The 24,888-nt window shown below is 45.0% G+C and overlaps 1 protein-coding gene and 1 long non-coding RNA gene across 11 annotated transcripts in view; one reads left to right on the forward strand and one right to left on the reverse strand.

The window, feature by feature from the left end:
- The window catches only part of USP48 (ubiquitin specific peptidase 48), a 72,852-nt gene extending 70,441 nt beyond the window's left edge, over positions 1 to 2,411 (reverse strand). For all 9 annotated transcript variants that reach the window (XR_015137068.1, XM_086327248.1, XM_086327218.1 and 6 more), the window contains exon 1: positions 2,085 to 2,411. Coding sequence is in view for 8 of the 9 variants with exons in the window: in XM_086327248.1 (XP_086183374.1) it covers positions 2,085 to 2,218 (134 nt within the window). In the remaining variant the exon portion in view is untranslated. The remainder of the gene's footprint in view (positions 1 to 2,084) is intronic.
- Positions 1,387 to 19,090, forward strand: LOC147377331 (uncharacterized). Of its 2 annotated transcripts, XR_015137210.1 has the most exons (3): positions 1,387 to 1,467; positions 1,624 to 1,810; positions 18,763 to 19,090. It is a non-coding gene; the product is annotated as an uncharacterized LOC147377331 (long non-coding RNA). The 2 variants fall into 2 exon arrangements; XR_015137209.1 differs by lacking the exon at positions 1,387 to 1,467 and having other exon boundaries at positions 1,551 to 1,810.
- Positions 19,091 to 24,888: the final 5,798 nt, after the last annotated feature.

Here is a 24,888-nt window from a genome sequence, read left to right on the forward strand (position 1 = left end):
AACGGAAGCATGGAATCTTAGCCACTGGATTACCAGGGAAGTCCCTCGTATTGTACACTTGAAATATGTACAACTGTATTTGTCAATTACCCCTCATGAAGTTGCGGGAAACTCTTTGAGATCCATCAACTAATGAACAGACAAAATGTGTTATGCCCAACAGTGGAGTACTGTCCAACCACAAGAAGGAACAGAGAATTGACGCGCGTTGTGACATGGACGACCTTTGAAAACATTACGCTAGGTGAACACCAGACAAAAAAGGCCACGTATTTTATGATTCCACTTAATATAAAATATCCAGAACAAAGAAATCTATAGAGACGAAAAAATGAGTGCTTGCCAGGGGATGGAGGAAGGGAAAGTGGGATGTGACTAGGCTAATGGAAATGGAGTTTCCTTTTAGGGCGATGGAAGAAGTCCGGAAGGAGACAATGGTGATGTTTGTACAATATGTAAGGAAACTTAATGCAGTGGAATTGTATACTTTAAAAACGGTAAATTTCACTGTGCGTTTTACGTAACTTTTACAATTTTTTGAAATGAAATGGAAACCTGACATATGCTACAACATGGATGATTCTTGAAAACATTATGCTGTCAAAGAAGTCACTAAAGTTGACACACTGTATGATTCCATTTACATGAAATGTTCAGAAAAGGCCAATTTAGAGGTGGAAAGTAGATCAGTGATTACTTGCATGCTTGGGGTGGGGGAGGTGGTTTACAAGTGCCAAGCTAATGGGTACAGGGCTTTTTTTGGGGGGTGAGGTCAGATTGAGTTGTGTTCTGAACAACTTTGTGAATATACCAACTAAAAACCACTGGATTGTACATTTTAAATGAGTGATGTTGTTTAAGAAAAAAAAAATGCTTGGATATAAACCTTGCTACTGTTGCAGCTTAAAACTCACCTCTGTGACATTTCCCTTATAGTGAACTCAGCCAACTTCTACTCCTTTCTTTCTATTAAAATCAAAACTATTATAGTGAAACAATTTCTATTTTTTGGTTACTCTGGAAAGTAGGTGGAGAAACTGACTGAAGCTTATCCATTATACAGGCTATGTCATTCCAGTACTGCCTGTTGCCCTCCTCGTGAGCCAGACGATCAGAACTTGGAATTATTCGTTTGCCTTATGGAAGCTCCCTAACTCGTTTCACTTCCCACACGAGACTTTAAAGCTTCAGATCTGAGACCCTGACTTCCATTTCTCCGGGGTCCTGCCTGGAAATGTAACAACTCCAGGAAGTCTTTACTGAGTACTCGCCAAAAGGATACGAAGCATGCCCGTCTTGGCTAAGTCAATTCCACAACACTCCGGAACACAAACTATAGTTCCCGCGTTAAAACGTGCAAAAAACAGCTAAGGATTCGATCTAAAAGGAAAGGCAAAGAAGGTTCGAAGGCTAGGCAGAAGTGAAGGAGAACACCAACACAGCTCATACTGTGTACCTGGCAAAACGGTACTGGGTCAGAGTCGACCCCTCCCCCGGGCGGGGGGGGGGGGGGGTAAGAAAAAAAAAAAGGCTAAAAAAATTACTAAATTAGTGAAAGAGGGGATGTCAACTGGAGATGAAGGGTACCGATGACGCAGGCTAACTATATGCGTTTTCCTAAAGCCGCCCTACCCCAAAAATAGGACCCAGCCTTCAGCGTCGACACCAACACAAGACAATGATGAAATACACTTCCAAGTTCCCAGTTTTCTAAAACCAAACGCCGAGCCGCGGCCAGGATGGAACGACCACCAACGTTTGCGAAGCTCTCCAGTTCCTGCTTTCAACCATCCCCACCGCCATCTTCGAGGTAAGTACTCAGAACCTTTTCTGAAGGGCTTTCAGCATCATCACCTCCGTGCACAGCCCTGCAAGGCTGTGCCTTTCCCGGGTCGCCCAGAAGGCGGGGAGGAGGAAGCCCTCCACGGGGTTCTCTCCAAGCCTTAGAGAGGCACGCAATGGGCCGCCGTCTTCCTTCCCCACCCCAACGGGAGCCCCCACCCCCGCCCCCACCGCTGCCCCACGGTCTGGTTTTCCAAGGGCCGGCGCGAGGAGGGGCGCGAGTCCCTTTGCGCGGGCCTCACCTGCACACGCCGCGGATGCAGGGCTCCAGCCAGATGCGGTACGCGGTCTCGATGTGCTCCTGCGACACCTCCTCGGGCCGCACCGTCTCCGCCCAGCGCCAGGCCGCCTTCTCCAGCTGCAGCCGCGGTGCCATGGCCTTGGCCCAGGGAGTGCCTCCTGAGCCCGGCCACCGCTGCCGCCGCCGCCTCCACCGCCGCCCAAATGGATCCCGCCACCTGCCAGCAATGAGGACCAGGCGGTGCCTCAGCCAGCTGGCCAGTCAATCACCTGTGCGCGCCTCAGCCGCCGTGCCTGCCCGCCCGCGCCCGACCCGCACGACCAGCCGCAAAGCGCCGCCGCCGCCGCCGACACCCGACGCCCGCAGCGTCCGCAGACGTTGAGGGTGTACTCCCCGCCGCGGCGTGCGCATGCGCGCGCTCCCAGCAGCCTTTGCGCCGCCCGCGCCTCTCTCTCGCCCCTCTGTCGCCCCTCTCTTTTTCGCCTGTCGGGCAGAGGAAGGGGAAGCCGCTATTCGAGGCTCTCTCTGGCCACGTCCTCACTGGCGCCGCGGGGGAAGCGACGTCTCAACCAGTCTCCAGGAAGGGTCCTGCACACCACTAGTCTCACAAGCCGGTGCCTGGAGGCTTGAAAGCTGCCTGTTCTTGCCTTCTGGTACTTCTTTAACCGTGAAGGAGTTAGGCGAGAGGGCACTCAAGGCACACCATAGGTCCGCTGGATTATGGGATGGGACCTGAAACTTGGGTCCCCACAGAAAACCAGGGTCAGCTCTGGAAGATTTAAAACTTGATCCTGGACCGGTTTCTGACTCCCCTTTCCCGAGCCCTCCTGACGTCATGGCACGTTCTGGCCTTCTCAGTGAGAACTGGACTACGTGTCCCGGCGTACATTGCGTGCTGCTCTTGGGTGCAAGGCATGCTGGGATTCGTAGTCTTCGGAGGCATGGGTTTCCTGTGCCTTGGACTGTGCCGGAGTGCACGCGGGGCCCTGGGTGACGGGGGGCGGGGTTTCTCTACCCTGGAAGGTCGTCCTCGCAGGTGGCCAACCCTCCTCACTGTTGTTATCTCCATATGCTGATTTCGCCCTTCTTTAGGAACATTCCATTTTATTCCTTTTTAAACCTTCCCTTTATTCCATCTCTGCCTCTGGATATAAAGAGGAACCTTATCAGAGTGTTTTGCAAACTACAGGATACTGCCTGAGTAAGGATTTTGAGGACTTTACATTTGAGTAAGAGCCCTGAGGCAAGCTAAGCGCTAATTTCTGACTCAATAGCTAGCAAGGTGGGTAACCTTGAACTGTATGCTTTTTTTTTTTTGGCCACAATTTGCTGCTGCTGGGATTTTGGTTTCCCCACCAAGGATCCACCCTGTAGAGTGAGACTGCTGAGCCCTAACCATTGGTGGTGGTGGTGGTTGTTCAGTAGCTCAGTCCTGTCGAACTCTTCACGACCCCATGGACTGCAGCACGCCAGGCCTCTCTGTCCATCACCAGCTCCCGGAGTTTACTCAAACTCCTGTCCATTGAGTCGATGATGCCATCCAACCATCTCGTCTTCTGTCATCCCCTTCTCCTCCTGCCTTCATTCTTTACCAGCATCAGCGTCTTTCAAGTGAGTTGGCTCTTACCATCAGATGGCCAAAGTACTGGAGTTTAGTTTCAGCATCAGTCCTTCCAATGAACATTCAGGACTAGATTTCCTTTAGGACTGACTGGTTGGATCTCCTTGTAGTCCAAGGGCCTCTCAAGAGTCTTCTCTAACACCACAGTTCAAAAGCACCAATTCTTAAGCACTCTCCCTTCTTTATGGTCCAGCTGTAACATCTATACATGACTACTGGAAAAACCAGACCTTTGACTGTACGGGCCTTTGTCAGCAAGCTAATGTCTCTGCTTTTTAATATGCTGTCTAGGTTGGTCATAGCTTTTCTCCCACGGATCAAGGGTCTTTTAATTTCATGGCTGCAGTCACCATCTGCAGTGATTTTGGAGCCCCCAAAATTAAAGTCTGTCAGTTTCCATTGTATCCCCATCTATTTGCCATGAAGTGATGGGACCGGATGCCATGATCTTCATTTTTTGAATGTTGAGTTTTAAGCCAGCTTTTTCACTCTTAGTTTCATCAAGAAAGAGCTTATGCTTTCTGCCATAAAGATGGTATCATCTGCATATCTGAGGTTATTGATTTTTTTCCCAGCAATCTTGTGTCAGAAGAGTGTAATTTCCTTGGTTCTATCTTACTGAAGGAAATGGCAACCCACTCCAGTGTTCTTACCTGGAGAATCCCAGGGACGGGGGAGCCTGTTGGGCTGCCGTCTATGGGGTCACACAGAGTCGGACATGACTGAAGTGACTTAGCATAGCATAGCATAGCATCTTACTGAAACAAAGATTTGAAACAGCAGACCAGTGTTACAGCACAGTTACAGCTCAGAGTTTTATTTGGCAAACAAAGGATAGTACCCTGTGGAGGTGTGAGGGTGGGCAGACCCCAAAAAAGAGGCCTCAACCCATCTTGGCTCCCTCTTTTTATACATTTTTATCTTCCCCGCCTCCCCAACCCCACCCCGCAGCTTCCCATATGCAAATTAGGTCTAGCCAGGAAGGGGGCATGTTTGTTTCACCTGAGGTTCTCACTCCAGTCTGTGGATATTTCCTTTGTTCCCTTTTTGTGGGCTTCTCCCATTCTTTGTCTTTTAGCACTTAACCCTGTGCTTCATCCAGCCCAGCATGTCACATGATGTACTCTGCATGATGTACTTCACACTTACGGCAGAAAGTGAGGAAGAACTAAAGAGCCTCTTGATGAAAGTGAAAGAGGAGAGTGAAAAAGTTGACTTAAAACTCAACATTCAGAAAACTAAGATCATGGCATCCGGTCCCATCACTTCCAGGAAAATAGATGGGGAAATGGTGGAAACAGTGACAGACTTTATTTTTTTGAGCTCCAAAATCACTGCAGATGGTGACTGCAGCCATGAAATTAAAAGACACTTGGTCCTTAGAAGAAAACCTATGACCAACGTAGACAGCATATTAAAAAGCAGAGACATTAGTTTGCTGACAAAGATCTGTACAGTCAAAGGTCTGGTTTTTCCAGTAGTCATGTATAGATGTTACAGCTGGACCATAAAGAAGGGAGAGCACCAAAGAATTGATGCTTTTGAACTGTGGTGTTGGAGAAGACTCTCCCTGGGACAGCAAGGAGATCCAACCAGCCAATCCTAAAGGAAATCAGTCCTGAATATTCATTGGAAAGACTGATGCTGAAGCTGAAATTCCAATACTTTGGCCACCTGATACGAAGAACTAACTCATTGGAAAAGACCCTGATGCTGGGAATGACTGAAGGCAGGAGGAGAAGGGGACGACAGAGGATGAGATGGTTGGATGGCATCACCAACTCTTTGGACATAAGTTTGAGTAAGCTCTGGGAGTTGGTGATGGACAAGGAAGCCTGGCACGCTGTACTCCATGGGGTCGCAGAGAGTCAGATACGACTGAGAGGCTGAACTGAACTGAACTGAACTCTGCATATAAGTTAAATAAGCAGGGTGATGATATACAGCCTCGATGTACTCCTTTCTCAATTTGTACCAGTCCGTTGTTCCATGTCTGGTTCTAACTATTGCTCCTTAACCTGCATACAGGTTTTTCAGGAAGCAAGTAATGTACTCTGGTATTCCTATCTCTTTAAGAAATTTCCCAGTTTGTTGTGATCCACACAATCAAAGGCTTTAGTGTAGTCAGTGAAAAAGAAGTAGATGTTTTTCCAAATTCTCTTGCTTTTTCTATGATCCGACAGATGTCAGCAATTTGATCGATGATTCCTCTGCCTTTTCTAAATCCAACTTGAACCTCTGGAAGTTCTCAGTTCACGTACTCTTGAAGCCTATCTTGGAGAATTTTGAGCATTACTTTGCTAGCATGTGAAATATAGCTTGAACATTCTTTGGCATTGCCTTTCTTTGGGATTGGAATGAAAACAGACTTTTTCCAGTCCTGTGGCTACTGCTGAGATTCCCAAATTTACCTGCATATTGAGTGCAGCACTTTCACAGCATCATCTTTTAGGATTTGAAATAACTCAACTGGAATTCCATCACCTCTACTAGCTTTGTTCTTAGCGATGCTTCCTAAGGCCCACTTGACTTCACATTCCAGGATGTCTGACTCTAGGTGAGTTATATGCTATCACACTCTAGGTGTGATAATTACACCATCATAGTTATCTGGGTTATGATCTTTTTGTATAGTTCTGTGTATTCTTGCCACTTCTTAATATCTTCAGCTTCTGTTAGGTCCATACCATTCCTGTCATTTATCGTGCCCATCTTTGCATGAAATGTTCCCTTCGTATCTCTAATTTTCTTGAAGAGGTCTCTAGTCTTTCCCATTCTGTTGTTTTCCTCTATTTCTTTGCATTGATTACCTAGGAAGACTTCCTTATGTCTCCTTGCTGTTCTTTGGAACTCTGCATTCAGATGGGTATATCTTTCCTTTTCTACTTTGCTTTTCACTTGTCTTCTTTTCAGAGCTATTTGTAAGGCCTCCTCAGACAACCATTTTGCCTTTTTGCATTTCTTTTTCTTGGGGATGGTTTTGATCACCGCCTCCTGTACAGTGTCACAAAACCTCTGTCCATAGTTCTTCAGGCACTCTGTCTATCTGATCTAATCCCTTCAATCTGCTTGTCACTTCCACTTTATAATTGTAAGGGATTTCATTTACGTCATACCTGAATGGCCTAGTGGTTTTCCCTACTTTCTTCAAGTCTGAATTTTGCAATAAGGAGTTCATGATCTGGGCCAAAGTCAGCTCGCAGTCTTGTTTTTGCTGACTGTATAGAGCTTCTCCATCTTCGGCTGCAAAGAATATGATCACTCTGATTTTGGTATTGACCGTCTGGTGATGTCCATGTGTGGAGTCTCTTGTGTTGTTGGAAGAGGGTGTTTGCTATGATCAGTGCGTTCTCTTTGCAAAACTCTGTTAGCCTTTGCCCTGCTTCATTTTATACTCCAAGACCAAACTTGCATGTTGCTCCAGGTATCTCTTGACTTCCTACTTGTGCATTCCAGTCCCCTATGATGAAAAGGACATCCTTTGTTTTTGGTGTTAGTTCTAGAAGGTCTTGTAGGTCTTCTTTGAACTGTTCAACTTCAGCTTCTTCAGCATTATTGGTTGGGGCAAAGACTTAGATTACTGTGATATTGAATGATTTGCCTTGGAAATGAACATAGATCATTCTGTTGTTTTTGAAACTGCACCCAAGTATTGCATTTTGGACTCTTTTGTTGACTGTGAGGGCTACTCCATTTCTTCTAAGGGATTGTTGTCCACGGTAGTAGATATAATGGTCATCTGAATTAAATTCGCCCATTCTGGCCTATTTTAGTTCACTGATTCCTAAAATGTCGACGTTCACTCTTGTCATCTCCTCTTTGACGACTTCCAATTTACCTTGATTCATGGACCTAATGTTCCATTTTCTTATGCGATGTTTTTTTTGTTGTTGTTTTTTGTTTTTTACAGTATGGGAGTTTACTTTCACCACCAGACACATCCACAGCTGCGTGTTGTTTTCACTTTGGCTCAGTCTCTTCATTCCTCTGGAGCTATTTCTCTGCTCTTCTCCTGTAGAATATTGGGCACCTACTGACTTGGGGAGTTCATCTTTCAGTGTCATATCTTTTTGCCTTTTCATACTGTTGATGAGGTTCTCAAGGTAAGAATGGCCCATTGGACTGCCAAGGAATTCTCCAAACTGGATCCTTAATGTGTGCAATTCTTTATAGACAAATGTTCACTGAAGGAATGATGAAAATAAGACATGGTCCTTGCACTTGGGCGTGGGTGAGGGAAGAACAGTAGAAACTCAAAGTAAGGGCCCCTTCCTTGGAAGGTTTGGAGTCCTTGGGCAGCATCTTCCCAGGAGGGATAACTCTAAAACCTGCTCTTCACAGATGAATAGATCTTAGCCAGGTTAGAAAAAATGTACCATTCTAGACAAAGGGAACTACAAGGAAGACAAAGACAGAAGAGAGAAAGGTCTTAGTGTGAGGCCACAACGCTGAGCAGGGGAGGTGACCTTTGAGAGACTAACCAAGACTTTGCCTTTATCTGAGGGACTCATTGAAACATTGAAAGCTGGTGCATGATATAAGGGGGATTTGCATTTTTTGTAACTTCCTCAGTCTAAGTCAAGGACAGAGGCTGAGAAACTACTTGTAAAACTAAGGAAGTAAAGAAGCCAGGGATAATGAATGAACGGGGCAGGGTAATGTGTATGGAATGAGGAGACAAACTTGAAAGATTTAGGACATGGAATCCCTAAACATGATGGGTTGGTCTAGACAAAGCCTGTTTGCTTTCTGTTACTTGACCTTCGGGTCTAGGTCATAGCCCTTTCCTAGGTGCTTACAGCTCCCTGTGTGATTGCCTCTCAGCACATGATGGAACTGTGAAGACTGTTCACTATGCTGGCACTGCTATATGCCAGTTTTCTAATTGGATAGTTAAACGAATAGAGTTTCTACCAAGTGAGATTGAAAAGTACAGAAAAGGAAAGTTGAGAAGGGAGATGATTTCCGTTTTTAATACATTGCATTTTAAGTGCATCAGGGCCGTCCATGTAGAGACGGCAGACAAGAGTCTGAATCTCACAGGACGTATTGCTCCTGGGGTTTTTCAGTCTCCACTGGATGAGTCTCATCAGCATTCAAATGTGCTGTAATTTCTCTCAGTTTTAACAAACCCTTCTCTTGATTACACATCCTCCACCAGTTACCATCCCAGTTCTTTGTTCTTTATAGCAAAACTTCTGGAAATAGTGGTCTAGAGTCTTCTCCAGTTCCATAATATCCCATCCTCCTTAAATCTATTCTAAATCAGGCTCTTCCCCTCCAAACCAATCACATTAAGGTCATCAAAGTCCTCCACATTGTGAAATTCAGTGGTTGGCTCACACTCTGTTTTACTTGACCTGTCTGCAGCATTTGACCTAGTTTTTCACTCTGTTCTCCTGGAATTTTTTTTTTTGTTTTTTTGGCTGCACTGGGTCTTCGTTACTGTGCGGGCTGTCTAGTGGCTGCGAGCAGAGGCTACTCTCTGCAGTGTGTGGGCTTCTTACTGCAGTGGCTTCTCTTGTTGCAGAGCACGGGCTCTAGGCACTCAGGCTTCGGGGCTGGCACACAGGGGCTCGGGAGTTGAGGCACGTGGGCTCTAGAGCACTGGCTTAGTAGGGGTGGTGCACGGGCCCGGTTGCCCTGCCGCCTGTGGTGTCTTCCTGGACTAGGGATCAGACCCACGTGCCCTGCATTGGCAGGTGGATTCTCAACCGCTGGACCACCAGGGAAGCCCCACACTGTCTTAACTTGCAGTGTTCCTGAACACAGTTCACGTGCCTGATGCACAGCGAGTACACACAACCTGGAACGCTGGCGTCTGGAGCAGAGGACACTTGACTGCAGGGCCGACTGAGGAGACCTGTGGCTCTTGTTCAAAGAACCTGAACTCCCTCGTGGTTTGGCGGGGATGTATTATAGGTAAAATTTGGGGTGAGAGTTGCAGAGTGTGTGACTTTCTTTTGATTATTTGGTGGTGAGATAAGAGGCTGCCAGGAATCTGCTCAGCTTGAAGTTATCATCCCCCACCTGGGTAGGGGCCTTAATTCCAGCAGAAGAACTCAGGTATTTTTATGTATATGCCTTGAGGAGGAACCAGGACCCTGCCCAAGGCCGCACTATGGTTTCCTGACTGTACCTCCCCTGTTTCTGCACTCCCTGCCCTCTGCGATTAGTAACTGTTTGAACAAGCCATGAAATTAAAAGATGCATGCTCCTTGGAAGAAAAGTTATGACCAACCTAGACAGCATATTAAAAAGCAGAGACATTACTTTGCCAACACAGGTCCGTCTAGTCAAGGCTATGTGTTTTCCAGTAGTCATGTATGGATCTGAGAGTTGAACTATAAAGAAAGCTGAGCGCCGAAAAATTGATGCTTTTAAACTGTGGTGTTGGAGAAGACTCTTGAGAGTCCCTTGGACTGCAAGGAGATCCAACCAGTCCATCCTAAAGATCAGTCCTGAATATTCATTGGAAGGACTGATGCTGAAGCTGAAACTCCAATACTTTGGCCACCTGATGGGAAGAGCTGACTCACTGGCAAAGACCCTGATGCTGGGAAAGATTGAAGGCAGTAGAAGGGGACAACAGAGGATGAGATGGTTGGATGGCATCACCAACTCGATGGACATGAGTTTGAGTAAACTCTGGGAGTTGGTGATGGACAGGAAGGCCTGGCATGCTGCAGTCCATGAGATCACGAAAAGTCGGACACGATTGAGCGACTGAACTGAAATGAACTGAACTGGACCTGCCCTTTGGAACACAGGGAAAAGTCATGGAGGCTGAATGAAGCCTGTTTTCTACCAACAGGAAATGAGAGGCAGAGAAGGGATTTATACCAGAGAGCCCCACAGGGTCCTCCTCGGTTTCAGTAGGACACCACACTCTGCTGGTTTTTCCGTCACACACTGGCCATTCTTTTTCAGGACCCTTTGCTGATTCTTTCTTGTCTCTCTTAACCTGTAATCCTGAGTGGCCTAGGGTTGTGCTTGGACCTCTTCTCGAACTACAGTTACTCCCTGGGTGATGTGATCTCATGGCTTTGAATACCAGCTGTTGTTGTTCAGTCGCTCAGTCATGTCCGACTCTCTGTGACCCCATGGACTGCAGCACGCCAGGCCTCCCTGTCCATCACCAACTCCCAGAGTTTACTCAAACTCATGTCCATCGAATCTGTGATGCCATCCAACCATCTCCTCCTCTGTCATCCCCTTCTCCTGCCCTCAGTCTTTCCCAGCATCAGGGTCTTTTCCAGAGAGTCGGCTCTTCACATTAGGTGGCCAAAGTATTGGAGCTTCAGCATCAGTCCTTCCAATGAATATACAGAGTTGATTTCCTTTAAGATTGACTGGTTGGATCTCCTTACTGTCCAAGGGACTCTCAAAAGTCTTCTCCAGCACAATTCAAAGGCATCAATTCTTCGGTGCTCAGCCTTCTTTATGGTCCAACTCTCACATCCATACATGACTACTGGGAAAAAACAGCTTTACTATATAGACCTTTGTCAGCAAAGTGATCTCTCTGCTTCTCACTTCTTTAATTTACTGCCCCAAGCCCAGACTGTTTATTTATGTATTATTTTTTATTGTGAGCTGTCCTGGGCTTCCTCGCTGTGCTTGGGCTTTCTCTAGTTGCTTTGAGTCTGCTTCTTGTGGTGGCTTCTCTTCTTTCAGAGCGCTGGCTCTAGGGCACGTGGGCTCAGTCATCGTGGTGCTCGGACTTGGTTGCCCTGTGGCACCTTAAGTCTTCCCAGACCAGGGAGCAGACCTGTGTTCCCTGCATGGGAAGGACACTGTTTACCACTGGGCCACCAGGGGAGCCCCCACTCTCTGTTTAGATTCTTCACCAATTGGACATCCAAACCCTTAGTTTCTTCATCCTGTCAGTTTCTTACAAATGTATTATTTCTTTGTCTAAAAACTAAAAGCTGCCTGCTTTGGCCATTTCTTCGGTCCCATTTCTGCGGTCCCCCCACGCACGTAAATGAAAATTGGTTTCTTTTTCTCTTTTTAAACTATCTTGTGTATTTTTTATTATATAGTCCATTTTTATTAGTAGTCCAGCCACAGGAACTCATGATGGGGTGGGGGGGGGAATTTTCCCCTCCCCAACACCGCTTTATGGTCTGATCTTGGCTTAGCATGGAAACCAGATGAACATTCCTCTGTTCAAAAACCTCCCAAAACTCACCACTTCATTCAGTGTCAGTGACAAAGGGCCTCCTGCCCCGTATTGCCCAGAGCTCCTTTCCCACCACTGTCCCTTCCTGTAGCTTTGTTCCAACAGCACTCTCTCCCAGTTCCAGAGCAAGCAGACTCCTGCTCCTTTCATCTGGAGCTTTCTTCCCCTGCACAGCCACAGGGCTTCTCTTTCACGTGATGTTTTGGGAACGGGGAGGACCCTAGGAAGAAGGTCCAGAAGAACAATTGTTAGATATAAGGAGAATCAGAGGAATTGAACACCTCAAGCTTAGGGAGGAAAGTTTCAAGGAGATGGGAATGGTCAGCTATGTTAAATTCCTCTTAATTTTCCTTCTGATTTCTTGGCTCCTTTCACAAAATTATTAAAATAATTATCTACCCGAACACTGTCAAATATAAATATGGGTCACATATGCAGTTTTAAATTTCCTAGTAGCCACATCTAAAAAAGTAAAAAGAAACAAGTGAAATTAATTTTAATAATATATTTAACCCAGTACAGCCAAAATGTTTACATTTCCACATGAAGTCAATCTTTTAAAAACTTTAATGTGATATTCTTTCCATGCTATATTTTGGAGATTTGGTATGCATTTTACACTTCTCATCTCATCTGAAACTTGCCACATTTACGTTCTCAAAAGCCACATGTGGTGAGTGGCTACCGTAGCAGACAGCACAGACCTATATTCTCTTGACTTTGTCTCCTGTTGTACAGCAGAAAAGGTATGGGGTTCCCAGAGAAACAGAACCAGCGTGGCTTCCTTGATATAAGTGAAGCCATTTTAGGCTAAGCCATTTTGTGATCTAAACCTGACCACAGTGCTTGCCCTTGAATGGATCTCAGTAGTCAGTCAGTCAGTTCAGTTGCTCAGTCGTGTCTGACTCTTTGCAACCCCATGGACTGCAGCACGCCAGGCCTCCCTATCCATCACCAACTCCCGGACTTTACTCAAACTCATGTCCATGGAGTTGGTGATGCCATCCAATCATCTCATCCTCTGTCATCCCCTTCTCCTCCTGCCTTCAATCTTTCCCAGCATCAGGGTCTTTTCAAATGAGTCAGTGCTTTGCATCAGAAGAGCTGATGACTTTGTCATCTTCCAAAGTATTGGAGTTTCAGCTTCAGCATCAGTCGTTCCAATGAATATTCAGGACTGATTTCCTTTAGGATGGACTGGTTGGATCTCCTTGCAGTCCAAGGGACTCTCAGGAGTCTTCTCCAACACCACAGTTCAAAAGCATCAATTCTTTGGTGCTAAGCTTTCTTTATAGTCCAACTCTCACATCCATACATGACTACTGGAAAAACCATAGCCTTGACTAGACAGAGCTTTGTTGACAAAGTTATGTCTCTGCTTTTTAATATGCTGTCTAGGTTGGTCATAACTTTTCTTCCAAGGAGTAAGCATCTTTTTATTTCATGGCTGCAGTCAGCGTCTGCAGTGATTTTGGAGCCCAAGAAAATAAAGTCTGCCACTGTTTCCACTGTTTCCCTGTCTATTTGCCATGAAGTGATGGGACCAGATACTGTGATCTTAGCTTTCTGAATGTTGAGCTTTAAGCCAACTTTTTCACTCTATTTCACTTTCATCAAGAACTCTTTAGTTCTCCCTCACTTTCTGCCATAAGCGTGATGTCATCTGCATATCTGAGGTTATTGATATTTCTCCCAGCAATCATGATTCCAGTTTGTACTTCATCCAGCCCACTAAATAATAATCATAAGGAAAGTGAGGGAATGCAGGAGCACAGGAAAAGCACTCAAGAAAGATCAATAGTTTAGCAATGAAGCAGCATCCTAGTTCTTCCTCAAGGGATATATATAATTGGGTTTTGCTAGAAGAACTAAGGCCCCCACCCAGGTGGAGGACAGTAGCTACATGCTGAGATCCCAGAACCTAAGGAGTGATGATGCTGACCTTTGCTGACCTTTGTGACTTGAATCAACTGAAGTTGGATTCTGTCAACCTGTGCCCCAGTTCTATGCTGAATTCTCTTCTGCTCAAGCCCCCTCATGAACATGCATGTACCCTTAGCTGAGAAGAGAAGAAAGCTAAAGGCAAAGGAGAAAAGGAAAGGTATGCTCATTTGAATGCAGAGTTCCAAAGAATAGCAAAAAGAGAGAAGAAAGCCTTCCTCGGTGATCAATGCAAAGAAATAGAGGAGAACAATAGAATGGGAAAGACAGATCTCTTCAAGAAATGAGAGATACCAAGGGAACATTTCATGCAAAGATGGGCTCAATACAGGACAGAAATGGTATGGACCTAACAGAAGCAGAAGATATTAAGAAGAAGTGGCAAGAATACACAGAACTATACAAAAAAGATCTTCATGACCCAGATAACCACAATGGTGTGATTATCACACCTAGAGTGTGATATCATATAACTCAGCTAGAGCCAGACACCCTGGAATGGGAAGTCAAGTGGGCATTAAGAAGCATCATTACAAACAAAGCTAGTGGAGATGATGGAATTCCAGTTGAGTTATTTCAAATCCTAAAAGATGATGCTGTGAAAGTGCTGCACTCAATATGCCAGCAAATTTGGAAAACTCAGCAGTGGCCACAGGACTAGAAAAAGCCAGTTTTCATTCCAATCTCAAAAAAAGGCAATGCCCAAAAATGTCCAAACTACCACACAATTGCACTCATTTCACATGCTAGCAAAGTAATGCTCAAAATTCTCCAAGCCAGACTTCAACAGTACGTGAACTGTGAACTTCCAGATGTTCAATCTGGAGTTAGAAAAGGCAGAGGAACCAGAGATCAAATTGCCAACATCCATTGGATCGTTGAAAAAGCAAGAGAGTTCCAGGAAAACATCTGGTTTACTGATTACGCCAAAGTCTTCGACTATGTGGATCACAACAAACTGTGGAAAATTCTAAAAGAGATGGGAATACCAGACCACCTGACCTGCTTCCTGAGAAATCTGTATTCAGGTTAAGAAGAAATAGAAGTGGACATGGAATAACAGACTGGTTCTAAACCGGGAAAGGAGTATGTCAAGGCCATATACTGTCACCCTGCTTATTTAACTTATATGCAGAGTACATCATGAGAAACGCTGGGCTGGAGGAAGCACAAGCTGGAATCAAGATTGCCGGGAGAAATATCAATAACCTCAGATATGCAGATGACACCACCCTTATGGCAGAAGGCAAAGAAGAACTAAAGAGCCTCATGATGAAACTGAAAGAAGAGAGTGGAAAATTTGGCTTAAAACTCAACATTCAGGAAATCGAAGATCATGACATCCAGTCCCATCACTTCATGGCAAATAGACATGGAAACAGTGGAAACAGTGACAGACTTTATTTGGGAGGGGATCCAAAATCACTGCAGATGGTGGCTTTGGCCATAAAATTTAAAGATGCTTGCTCCTTGGAAGAAACGTTGGGACCAACCTAGACAGCATATTAAAAAGCAGAGACATTATTTTGCCAACATAGTCAGAGTTATGGTTTTTCCAGTAGTCATGTGTGGCTGTGAGAGTTGGACTAGAAAGAGACCTGAATGCCGAAGAACTGATGCTTTTGAACTGTGGTGTTGGAGAAGACTCTTGAGAGTCCCTTGGACTGCGAGGAGATCCAACCTGTCCATCTTAAAGGAAATCATTCCTGAATATTCTTTGGAAAGACTGATGCTGAAGCTGAAACTCCAACACTTTGGCCACCAGATGTGAAGAACTAACACATTGGAAAAGACTCTGATTCTGGGCAAGGTTGAAGGCAGGAGGAGAAGGGGACAACAGAGGATGAGATGATTGGATGGCGTCACCAACTGTATGGATGTGAGTTTGAGTAAACTCCGGGAGTTGGTGATGGACAGGAAAGCTTGGCGTGCCGCAGTCCATGGGGTCACAAAGAGTCGGACACGACTAAGTCACTGAACTGAATTTCACTTAAAAATTCCCCAATTTTGCTATTTGGGGAGACACTGCTTTGGGAAAGACCCCCAGTGTTCCCCTTACTTGTTGCAAGTAATAAATCCTTCCTTCTCCCTCTCTTTGCCTTGGTTGTTTCTTTTGACTCCACACATCAAAAGGGGAACCCAGTTTTCTGGTAACACTATTCCCTCTTCAACCAACTGCAATCTGGTTGCATAAGGCGTATGACCTTATCACTCCTCTACAGCTGCCTGTTACCAACTCAAGACAGTGCCTGGCATACAGTAGGTACTTAGGAAATGCTTGAAAAAATGAATGAATGTAACATATCAGTCTGACTAAGGATTAATGTTCTAATTCCAGAGTTGTGGTTAGAAGTAGATTCTTTTTACTACATGAAGGAGGCTTGAAACCTGTACAGACTCACAAATTATATATAAAGCACAAGAAAAATTTTAATGTCATTGGTCATTCTTCCAAGACTCAGTGGGGAAGAAAGGCAAAAATCCCAAGCCAAAAATGGAATTGAAGAAAATTCCCTGGTGGTCCTGCAGTTACGACTTGATGCTTTCACTGCTGGTGGGAAGGTTCAATTCCTGGTTGGGAAACTAAGATCCTGCAAATTGTGGCATCAGTTCAGTTCAGTTGCTCAGTCGCATCCAACTCTTTGTGACCCCATGGACTGCAGCACACCAGGTCTCCCTGTCCATCACCAACTCCCGGAGTTTACTCAAATTCATGTCCATTGTGTCAATGATGCCATCCAGCCATCTCATCCTCTGTCGTCCCCTTCTCCTCCTGCTCTCACTCTTTCCCAGCATCAGGGTCTTTTCCAGTGAGTCTGCTCTTTGCATCAGTTGGCCAAAGTTTTGGAGCTTCAGCATCCGTCCTCCCCATGAATATTCAGGGTTGATTTCCTTCAGGATTGACTTGTTTGTTCTTCTTTCTGTCCAAGGGACTCTCAAGTGTCTTCTCCAGCACCATAATTGGAAAGCATCAATTCCTCGGCGCTCAGCCTTATTTGTGGTCCAACTGTCATATCTGTACGTGACTACTGGAAAAGCCATAGCTTTGACTATAAGAAACTTTGTCGATAAAGTGATAAACTTTGTCGATGAAGTCTCTGCTTTTTAATACAGTCAAGATACTCCCTTTTATAATTTTATGGTGGACAACTAATCATCCTGTTAATTCTAAACATTTTATGATTTTTATCTGTTCAAGTTATTATGAACAAATTATGTTTTCTCTCTATGAGGTGTATATAGTCATGTTTAAGAGAATTTAACATTCTTGAATCCTTGCATATACTAGTCAATGTGTACATGCCTGGGATAGTTTCTGAAATGTCTATTGTTTTCCTTGTCCAGTTAGTGCAAATTGGACTTAGTGATCTGGTGATATGTAGATATCAGTATTACAAAAAAAAAGATATTACTAGTATTTATGATAGACATAATTTTCTTGGATATATTGAGATCTTTTCTAGGACTTCCGGTGTGTTAGATAAGAACTCATTACACTTTCTGTACATTTTATTTTTACATTTTATTTTACTTTTGTCTTCATTTCTCTTGTCAGTCTTCCCTTTTCATCTGGCTAGTCTAATGATTTGTAAGAGCTTCAGTTCATCCAATGATGCCTTCTTTCTCTAGTTCAGGAAAAATGACTGTGATCTCATTATTTCATCTCATTTCATGTGATCTCATTCATTTCATTATTGACTTTTGTATTGTGGGGTATTAACAATCTTTGCCAATATACGGATAGTGGAAAGGGAAGAACTATTTCCCTACGTGACTCGGTGTTGATAAACCTTCCTTAAGATGGTTATCATGGAGAACTTCCCTGGTGGTCTAGTAGTTAAGACTCCTTGTTTCCAATGCAGGGGGCACAGATTTGATCCCTGGTCAGGGAAGTTCCACATGCCTCAAAGGGTGTGGCAAAAAGGAAAAAAAAAAAGATTGTTATCATAGAAAGAGTATGGGTGTGGAAGTCAGAAAGCCCTGGAGTTCAAACTCTGGCTCTGCCCATTTTGGCTGTGAAATGAGGATTAACACCATGTTCCGCCTGTATGGGCAGTGGGTCCACTGCAACCAGAAGGGGGCGCTGTCGGGTAAAACTACAAAAGCGGGCTCTCCCGAGCCTTCTCAACGTTGGGCACACTTCTGCCTGGAACTCTGCTGACCCTCTCCTCATCCAGCGAGATCCATCCACGCTTCATCTTTCAGCTCAGACGCTTCCTCCTCTGGAAGCCAGACTGCTTCCCCACTGCCTGGTTATATTTAACATCCCTGTGCCTCAACTTCTCCATCTGTAAAATGGGGATGATAATACTACCTACTTCATGGCAGTATTTTGAAGAGAAAATGTTCCAATACATGACAACAGTCCATGAAAACAGAAAGCATTCAATAGATTCTTGATTAGTTTATCATTAATTATATATGTGTATATATATATATATATATTTTTTTTTTTTTTCTGCACAGTGCAACAGGTGGAATCTTAGTTCCCCCACTAGAGACTGAACCCATGCCTCCTGCATTGGAAGTATGGAATCTTAACCCCTGGACTGCCAGGGAAGTCCCAATAATAGTGTTGTTAATAGTTACTATTATTTATTCATTTATTAATACTTGTTAATTTTACTGTTCTCTGGCTTCTCCCCAGAAGAGAAGGCTGCGGTTCTGCTTCTGTTTCCATGGCCCGGTCTCTAATAATGCTGAAGTGTAGTTTTGCGTGTCTACTAGGCTCTGAGCTGCTTAAGGGCAGACGTGTGTCCTTTACCTCTTTAGCTCAGCAACTAGGGCAAGACCAGGTACTTTGGGACTCAAGGTCAAAGTGGAATGATATGTTAGAAGGAGAATGGGGTCTGGAGCCCCTGGAAAATAAGCATGTAACTTTGCCTCTCATTTCTGGGGCTACATTTTTCTTCCTATTTTTTTTTTCCCCAGGTGGTTCCCCAACCATGGATCAGACCCATACCCCCTGCAGTGGAAGCTAGAAGTCTTAACCACTGGACCACCAGGAAAATTCTGGGGCTACTTTGAACAAGGCCTCTAATCTGGCTGGACTTGGCTTCCTCATCTATAAAAGATGATTATCCCTGCTTCAGGGCTTTTCTAGAGCAAAGATATTCAAAGCACCAGGCTTGGAGTTGGCATCAAGGAATAGTTACTTACTAGTAACTTACAGCTTATCAAACTGTAAGTTGCATAAAAACATGATGTGCATAAAAATAAAGATGAGATATGACTGTCTTGATGTAGGAATAATAGCCCATATTCAGGACTCAAAGAAAGTCTGAGGGGAGAGAGTCCTTGGAGATGATCCAGTCTGACTGACTCACTGTACATAATAAAGACAAGGCGATTGGGTGGGACAATAGCCCTTCTCTAGATACCTGCTCCAGTGTTCTTTGCCTGGAAAATTCCACGGGCGGAGGAGCCTGGCGGGCTACAGTCCATCGGGTCACAGTGAGTCAGACACAGCAGAGCACACACCCGTGCACGCACACGAGAGATACCTGAACATGTAGTGAAGAGACCAAAGCTTCAGTTTTAAGATGCTGAACACTTGGTTTCTTGGTGAGTTGCCACCATCCCCAGACAGTAAGCTGAATAGTGTCCTGCTGCCTTCCAGGGGCAGTTCCTAGGGGGCCCAAGTGTCTTCATCCTCGTCCTGGTGTTGACTGCCCTCTAGTGGGCATTTTCTCCAGCATCTTGGGTACCAGCTGAATTCCCCAGAAGTAACCCTGTGGCTCTCATGCCCTGTCTTGCGGCTTTACCATTATCCAAGTGCTGACTCCTCCCCAAATTACAACCACCCTCCACTTTTCCTCTCCCCTGGAACGTATAATGAGCATCTCAATTTCAATGGGTCCAAAACTGAGCTCCTCCCCACCCCACCGCCCCTCATCCCACTTACGGCCAACTCCCTCCTTCCAGATGCTCAGGTTAAATTCCAGGGTGCCCTCCTTGACTTCTTTCTTTTCTTCACACCCCAAGTCCAATCTTTCCACAAATCCTACTGGTTGTGCCTTCAAAATATGTCCAGAATCTGACTACTTCTTGCTACCGCTATCCTAGTCCAGGGCACCATCATTTCTAGACTTATTATTAAAATAGTCTTCTATCTGGTCCCGCAGCATCTGCCCTTGACCAGTGGCTCTCATCGGAGTCAAGGCCAAAGGCCTTACAACGACCTCTAGGCCCTGCGTGTCTGACTTATTTCCTATCACTCCCCAGTGCTGTGTTCACTCCACACTGTTGCTGCTTGTGCCAGGCATGCTTCTGCTTCAGGGCCTTTGCACCTGCTATTTCCTCTACCTAGTGTATTCCTCAGAGAACTGCATGGCTGTGCTCTCTTCAGACCTTTACTTAACAAACCCTGCTCTGTGAGGACTTCCCGAATTAGCTTATCAAAATTTCAACATCTCTCTGACATTTCACACCACCCAGGCTTGCTTTATGTTTTTGCTTCTTAATATTTATCACTATTCAAAACAGCATATATTTTACTCCTCTGTCCTTCTCTAAGGGTAGAGTTTTTGTTTATTTTGCTCCCTAAAGTATCTCCAATGTCTAACAGAGAAGTCAGAGACATTTGAAAAATGAATTTACATTCTTCTTTGAATTTAAGCTTCCCAGCAATCTGGTAGAATACTGCAGTCTTGTCCCCATTTTGTAGATGAGAAAACCGAGGCACAGAGAGGTGAAGTCACTTGCTTAAGGGTCACACAGCTAGGAGATGGGACCTGGGGGAATACTTTACCCCCTTTATCTGCAAACGCTGTTTAATACCATTATCTATACTCAGATTTCTCATCATTTAAATGAGGCTCATAAAAGTGCCCTCTTTATAAGTTCATTGTGACAATTATGTGTGATAAAGCACAGAACAAGCTCACAGCCAGTGACTGGCATGTTGCAAGCACTTAAGAAGTGATTGCTAGAAATATGACAAAGTCTGTATTAGTTCATGAAAGGTAGGGATGCTTCAGGCACAGAGCCCAGTCAAGGAACCAGGAAGTACTGTTATTACATTTCATACAGTTTCTGTATGGAAACGCCTATGCATCCTTTAGGGCCCAACTCAGAAATGCCCTTCTCGGGGACTTCCCTGGTCGTCCAGTGGATAACACTCCATGCTCCCAACGCAGGGCCCTGGGTTCGGTCCCTGGTCAGAGAGCTGAGATCCCACATGCTGCAACGAAGGCTGCATGTGCTGCAACCAAGACACAGCACAGCTGGATTTAAAAACCAAATGCCCTTCTCTGAGAAGGCTTTCCTGACTTCCCATGGTGCTTCATTTTCTGGGTAAGGTTGGAATTTCTTTAATTTTCTTTGTTTGATCTGAAGCCCCTAGAAGGCTATGAGCTCCTTACGGGCCAGGTTTTTTGGCCTTGAAGTATGGCCAGTTTGAGGGCCCTCTTTAAAAATATAAAATTATAAAGCCAGTTTTGAAAATAAGTATTTATTTAGGATGAGAAAAAATTAATGTGTTGAATAACAGATGTGTTACAATTTGGGGGCAGGTGGTAAGCCCTCCTGTATGTCCTGTGAGGTTCTGTCTTGTGGGGCGAGCGCTGTTTTCCTAATGCCATTTGCTTCATTTTTAAAGCTGAGGTCACGGACTAGAGCGACTAAACAGCGGAGCTGCGTGCGCGGTGAAACGCGACTTGGCGCTCTGATGGTGCTTTCTGCCTTCCTACCTGCTACAGTGGAAAACAGGAACTGCCCTGAAGCCTAAAAATGCAGTGTTCTAAGCCCAAATCCCAGAGCATCTTAGTGGGCTTAGCATTTATGAGAAAGGTACTAACTCCCCAACTACTCAAAACCCTTCCAAGGAAAAGTTTTGCTTTTTCATAAGACTTGTTCCATTCACATCTTTTGCTAACTAGGGTGAAAGGGCTTTAGACCAAACCTCACTTTTATTAATGCCCTTTCTCTGAAAGAAAGTTCTTCCTGCTGACATTTCCAGTGTCAGGAAGCACAAATACTCTATATACATAAGCTTTTATTTTTCTAAAATTTACTTCGTTGAAGTGTGGTTGATTTACAGTGCTGTGTTAGTTTCTGCTCTACAGCAAAGTGATTCAGATATATGTATACACACACCCATTCTTTTCCATTGAGACTTATCACAGGTATTGAATGCAGCTCCCTGCGCTCTACAGTAGGGTCTCGTCTGTCCATTCTACATGTAATGGTTTGCCTCTGCTCACGCCAGACTCCCAGTCCATCCTTCTCCTCTCCCCGTCCCCTCTGGCAACCACAAGTTTGTTCTCTGTGTCTGTGAGTCTCCTGTTTCCAAGACGAATTCATTTGTGTCATATTTTGGATCCCACGTGTTAAGTAATATCATACGATATTTGTCTTTTTCTTTCTGACTGCGCTTAGCATGATAATCTCTAGGTAATATCATACGATATTTGTCTTTTTCTTTCTGACTGCGCTTAGCGTGATAATCTCTAGGTTCATCTGTGTTGCTGCAGACGGCATATTTCATCCTTTTATGGCTGAGTAATACTCCATTGTGTACATACACCACATCTTCTTTATCCATCCGTCTGTCCATGGACGTTTAAGTGGTTTCCATGTCGTGGCTGCTGTGAATAGAAGAAGCATAGATACTCTTAGTCATCTTCACTCTTCTCATTACCAATGAGGCCTTTCTCCATCTTGTTCTGAAGGATGAACGAAAGTTTGAGGAGCGTCTTTCAGAGGTTAAACCACAGCAAGAAGAAGACCCTCTAGGTCCTCCAGACACTAGGCACCTCCTGCCACACATGTCCCGCTCTGGGTAATGTCTGGGTGAAGCATCTCTTTGGGCTTCCCAGGTGGCGCTAGTGGCAAAGCAGCTCTTGTTGGGCAAGCGTACAGCTCAGCCTGTCCCCAGTCTGCAGACACAGCCCACAGGTAAGTTCAGAAAAGGTGCCACTTTCTCTTCTTGAAGCCCATCCTTTTCCCAAATGGCATGTCTGTTACAATAACATCCACAGAGCCAGGTTTTCATGGAAGTTTGCAGCTATCCCACTGAATAGTATCTGTGGGCAAGCCCCAGCATCGCTGAACCCAGCTTGGCATCCACTTGCCCTCGAGCAGTAAAGCTGATCTACCGACACCAGGTGGCAGTGAAGGAGAGTGCAGTGCTGATGTGTTTACTTACTTTTGGCTGCTCCACATGGCCTGCGGGATTTTAGCTCCCCAACCAGGGCTTGAGCCTGTGCCTCCTGCAGTGGGAGAGCAGAGTTTTGGCCACTGGGGGAAGTCTCAGTACATCGCTTATTGCAGGGTGCCAAGCAAGGAGTCCAGGTGGCCAGTACGCAAAAGGCCTGACTCCCTCACGACTTTTAAAGGTGGGGGGTGGGGCAGGGGACTGTGTTGTGCGGTGAGTAATCAGCTCGTGGACATTCTTCTGATTGGTTGGTGGTGAGGTAATCAGGAGTCAATCTCCTCAGCCTTCTGGTTCCACGGTCTGGGGTCTATGAGCTTGTGGGCAGCACAGAGTTAACTTCTTCCACCTGGTGGAGGTTTCACTGTCTGAAAAACAGCTCAAAGGATATGGCTCAGACTATTATCTATACCCCTTGAGCGGGAAGTAAGTTTCCTGACTTTGTTTAATGACTAAACTTATTCTGTCTTGCTTGACTGTTCTCCTTTCTTTTGGCATTTTCTCAATTCTCTGATTAAACTTATTCTTTGGAACTCAGGGAAGGCCTAGGAGTGTTGCTGAAAGCGGGGTCCAGATGCTTGGCGCTCAAAAGCCAATAAACAGCCCAGGGTGGTGAAAAGGAAAATTCGCTGTATTTCGGATTGTGGCGGACATCTATCCAAAGGCGACTGCCCCCGCCCCTGACAGTCGAGGGTTATAGCCAGAAGGAAGGGGCTACAGGTAGAAATAATACACTCAGCTGTGACAGTCATCTTGCAATTGGTCATCGGTGGTCTGACCAGGGTCATCTGATTGTTTTAGGTACAGTTAATCTTCAGTTGTGATCCACACAGTCAAAGGCTTTAGCGTAGTCAATGAAGCAGAAGTAGATGTTTTTCTGGAATTCTCCTGCTTTTTCTATGATCCAGTGGATGTTGGCAGTTTTATCTCTGGTTCCCAGTAGTCATGTACAAATGTGAAAGTTGGACCATAAGGAAGGCTGACTACTGAAGAATTGATGCTTTTGAACTGTGGTGTTGGAGAAGACTCTTGAGAGTCTCTTGGACTGTAAGGAGATCAAACCAGGCAGTCCTAAGGAAATCAGCACTATTCATTGGAAGGTCTGATGCTGAAACTGAAGCTCCAGTACTTTGCCACATGATGTGAAGAGACAACTCTTTGGGAAAGACCCTGATGCAGGGAAAGATTGAAGGCAGGAGGGGAATAGGGTAACAGAGATTGTTGGATGGCATCACTGACTCAATGGACACGAGGTTGAGCAAACTCCGGGAGATGGTGAAGGACAGGGAAGCCTGGCGTGCTGCAGTACATGGGGTTGCAAAAGAGTTGGACACGACTGAGCGACTTAACAACAACAAATCTTCAGTTCTGGGGTTGGTTTGTTTCCATGAGGCCAATTCTCAGAATTGTGGCAGCTTATGTTGTAGGTACAGCCTAGTCATCCTGTAGTTAATTTCAGTATTTATAAAACAGCTCACAGGATATGGTCAGAATATTATCTACAGCCTTTGAGGAGGAACTAAAGATCCTTGACTTTGCTTAATGACTACATTATTATTTTTTTAATGACTACATTATTACTATTATTTTGTCTCCTTTGACTGTTTTCCTCTCTTTCTGCATTTTCTCACTTCTCTGATTAAACTTATTCTCTGGCTAAAGTTTTTCCATGACAAAAGGAAGGCTGAGGACACAGGGAGCAAGGACCACAGGGTCCAGTTCTGTTTCAGGAGGTTAACGTTTTCTACAGACAAGAGGCAGGTGGAGGATGTGGGAGGGGGTCTGTCCTTGGAAAGCCCCACAGGGTCCTGCTTGGCTAAACCTGGATACTTTGCCTTCTTTAACCTGGCTCTCGGTCAGTAAAGATGAAATGTTATTTGCCACTCTACTCACAGCCATCGAAA

This window comes from Bos grunniens, chromosome 2, assembly GCF_055505025.1.
Source record: "Bos grunniens cultivar Pamir isolate PY7600 chromosome 2, Bosgru_T2T1.0, whole genome shotgun sequence".
In the NCBI taxonomy this organism is placed as follows: Eukaryota; Metazoa; Chordata; class Mammalia; order Artiodactyla; family Bovidae; genus Bos; species Bos grunniens.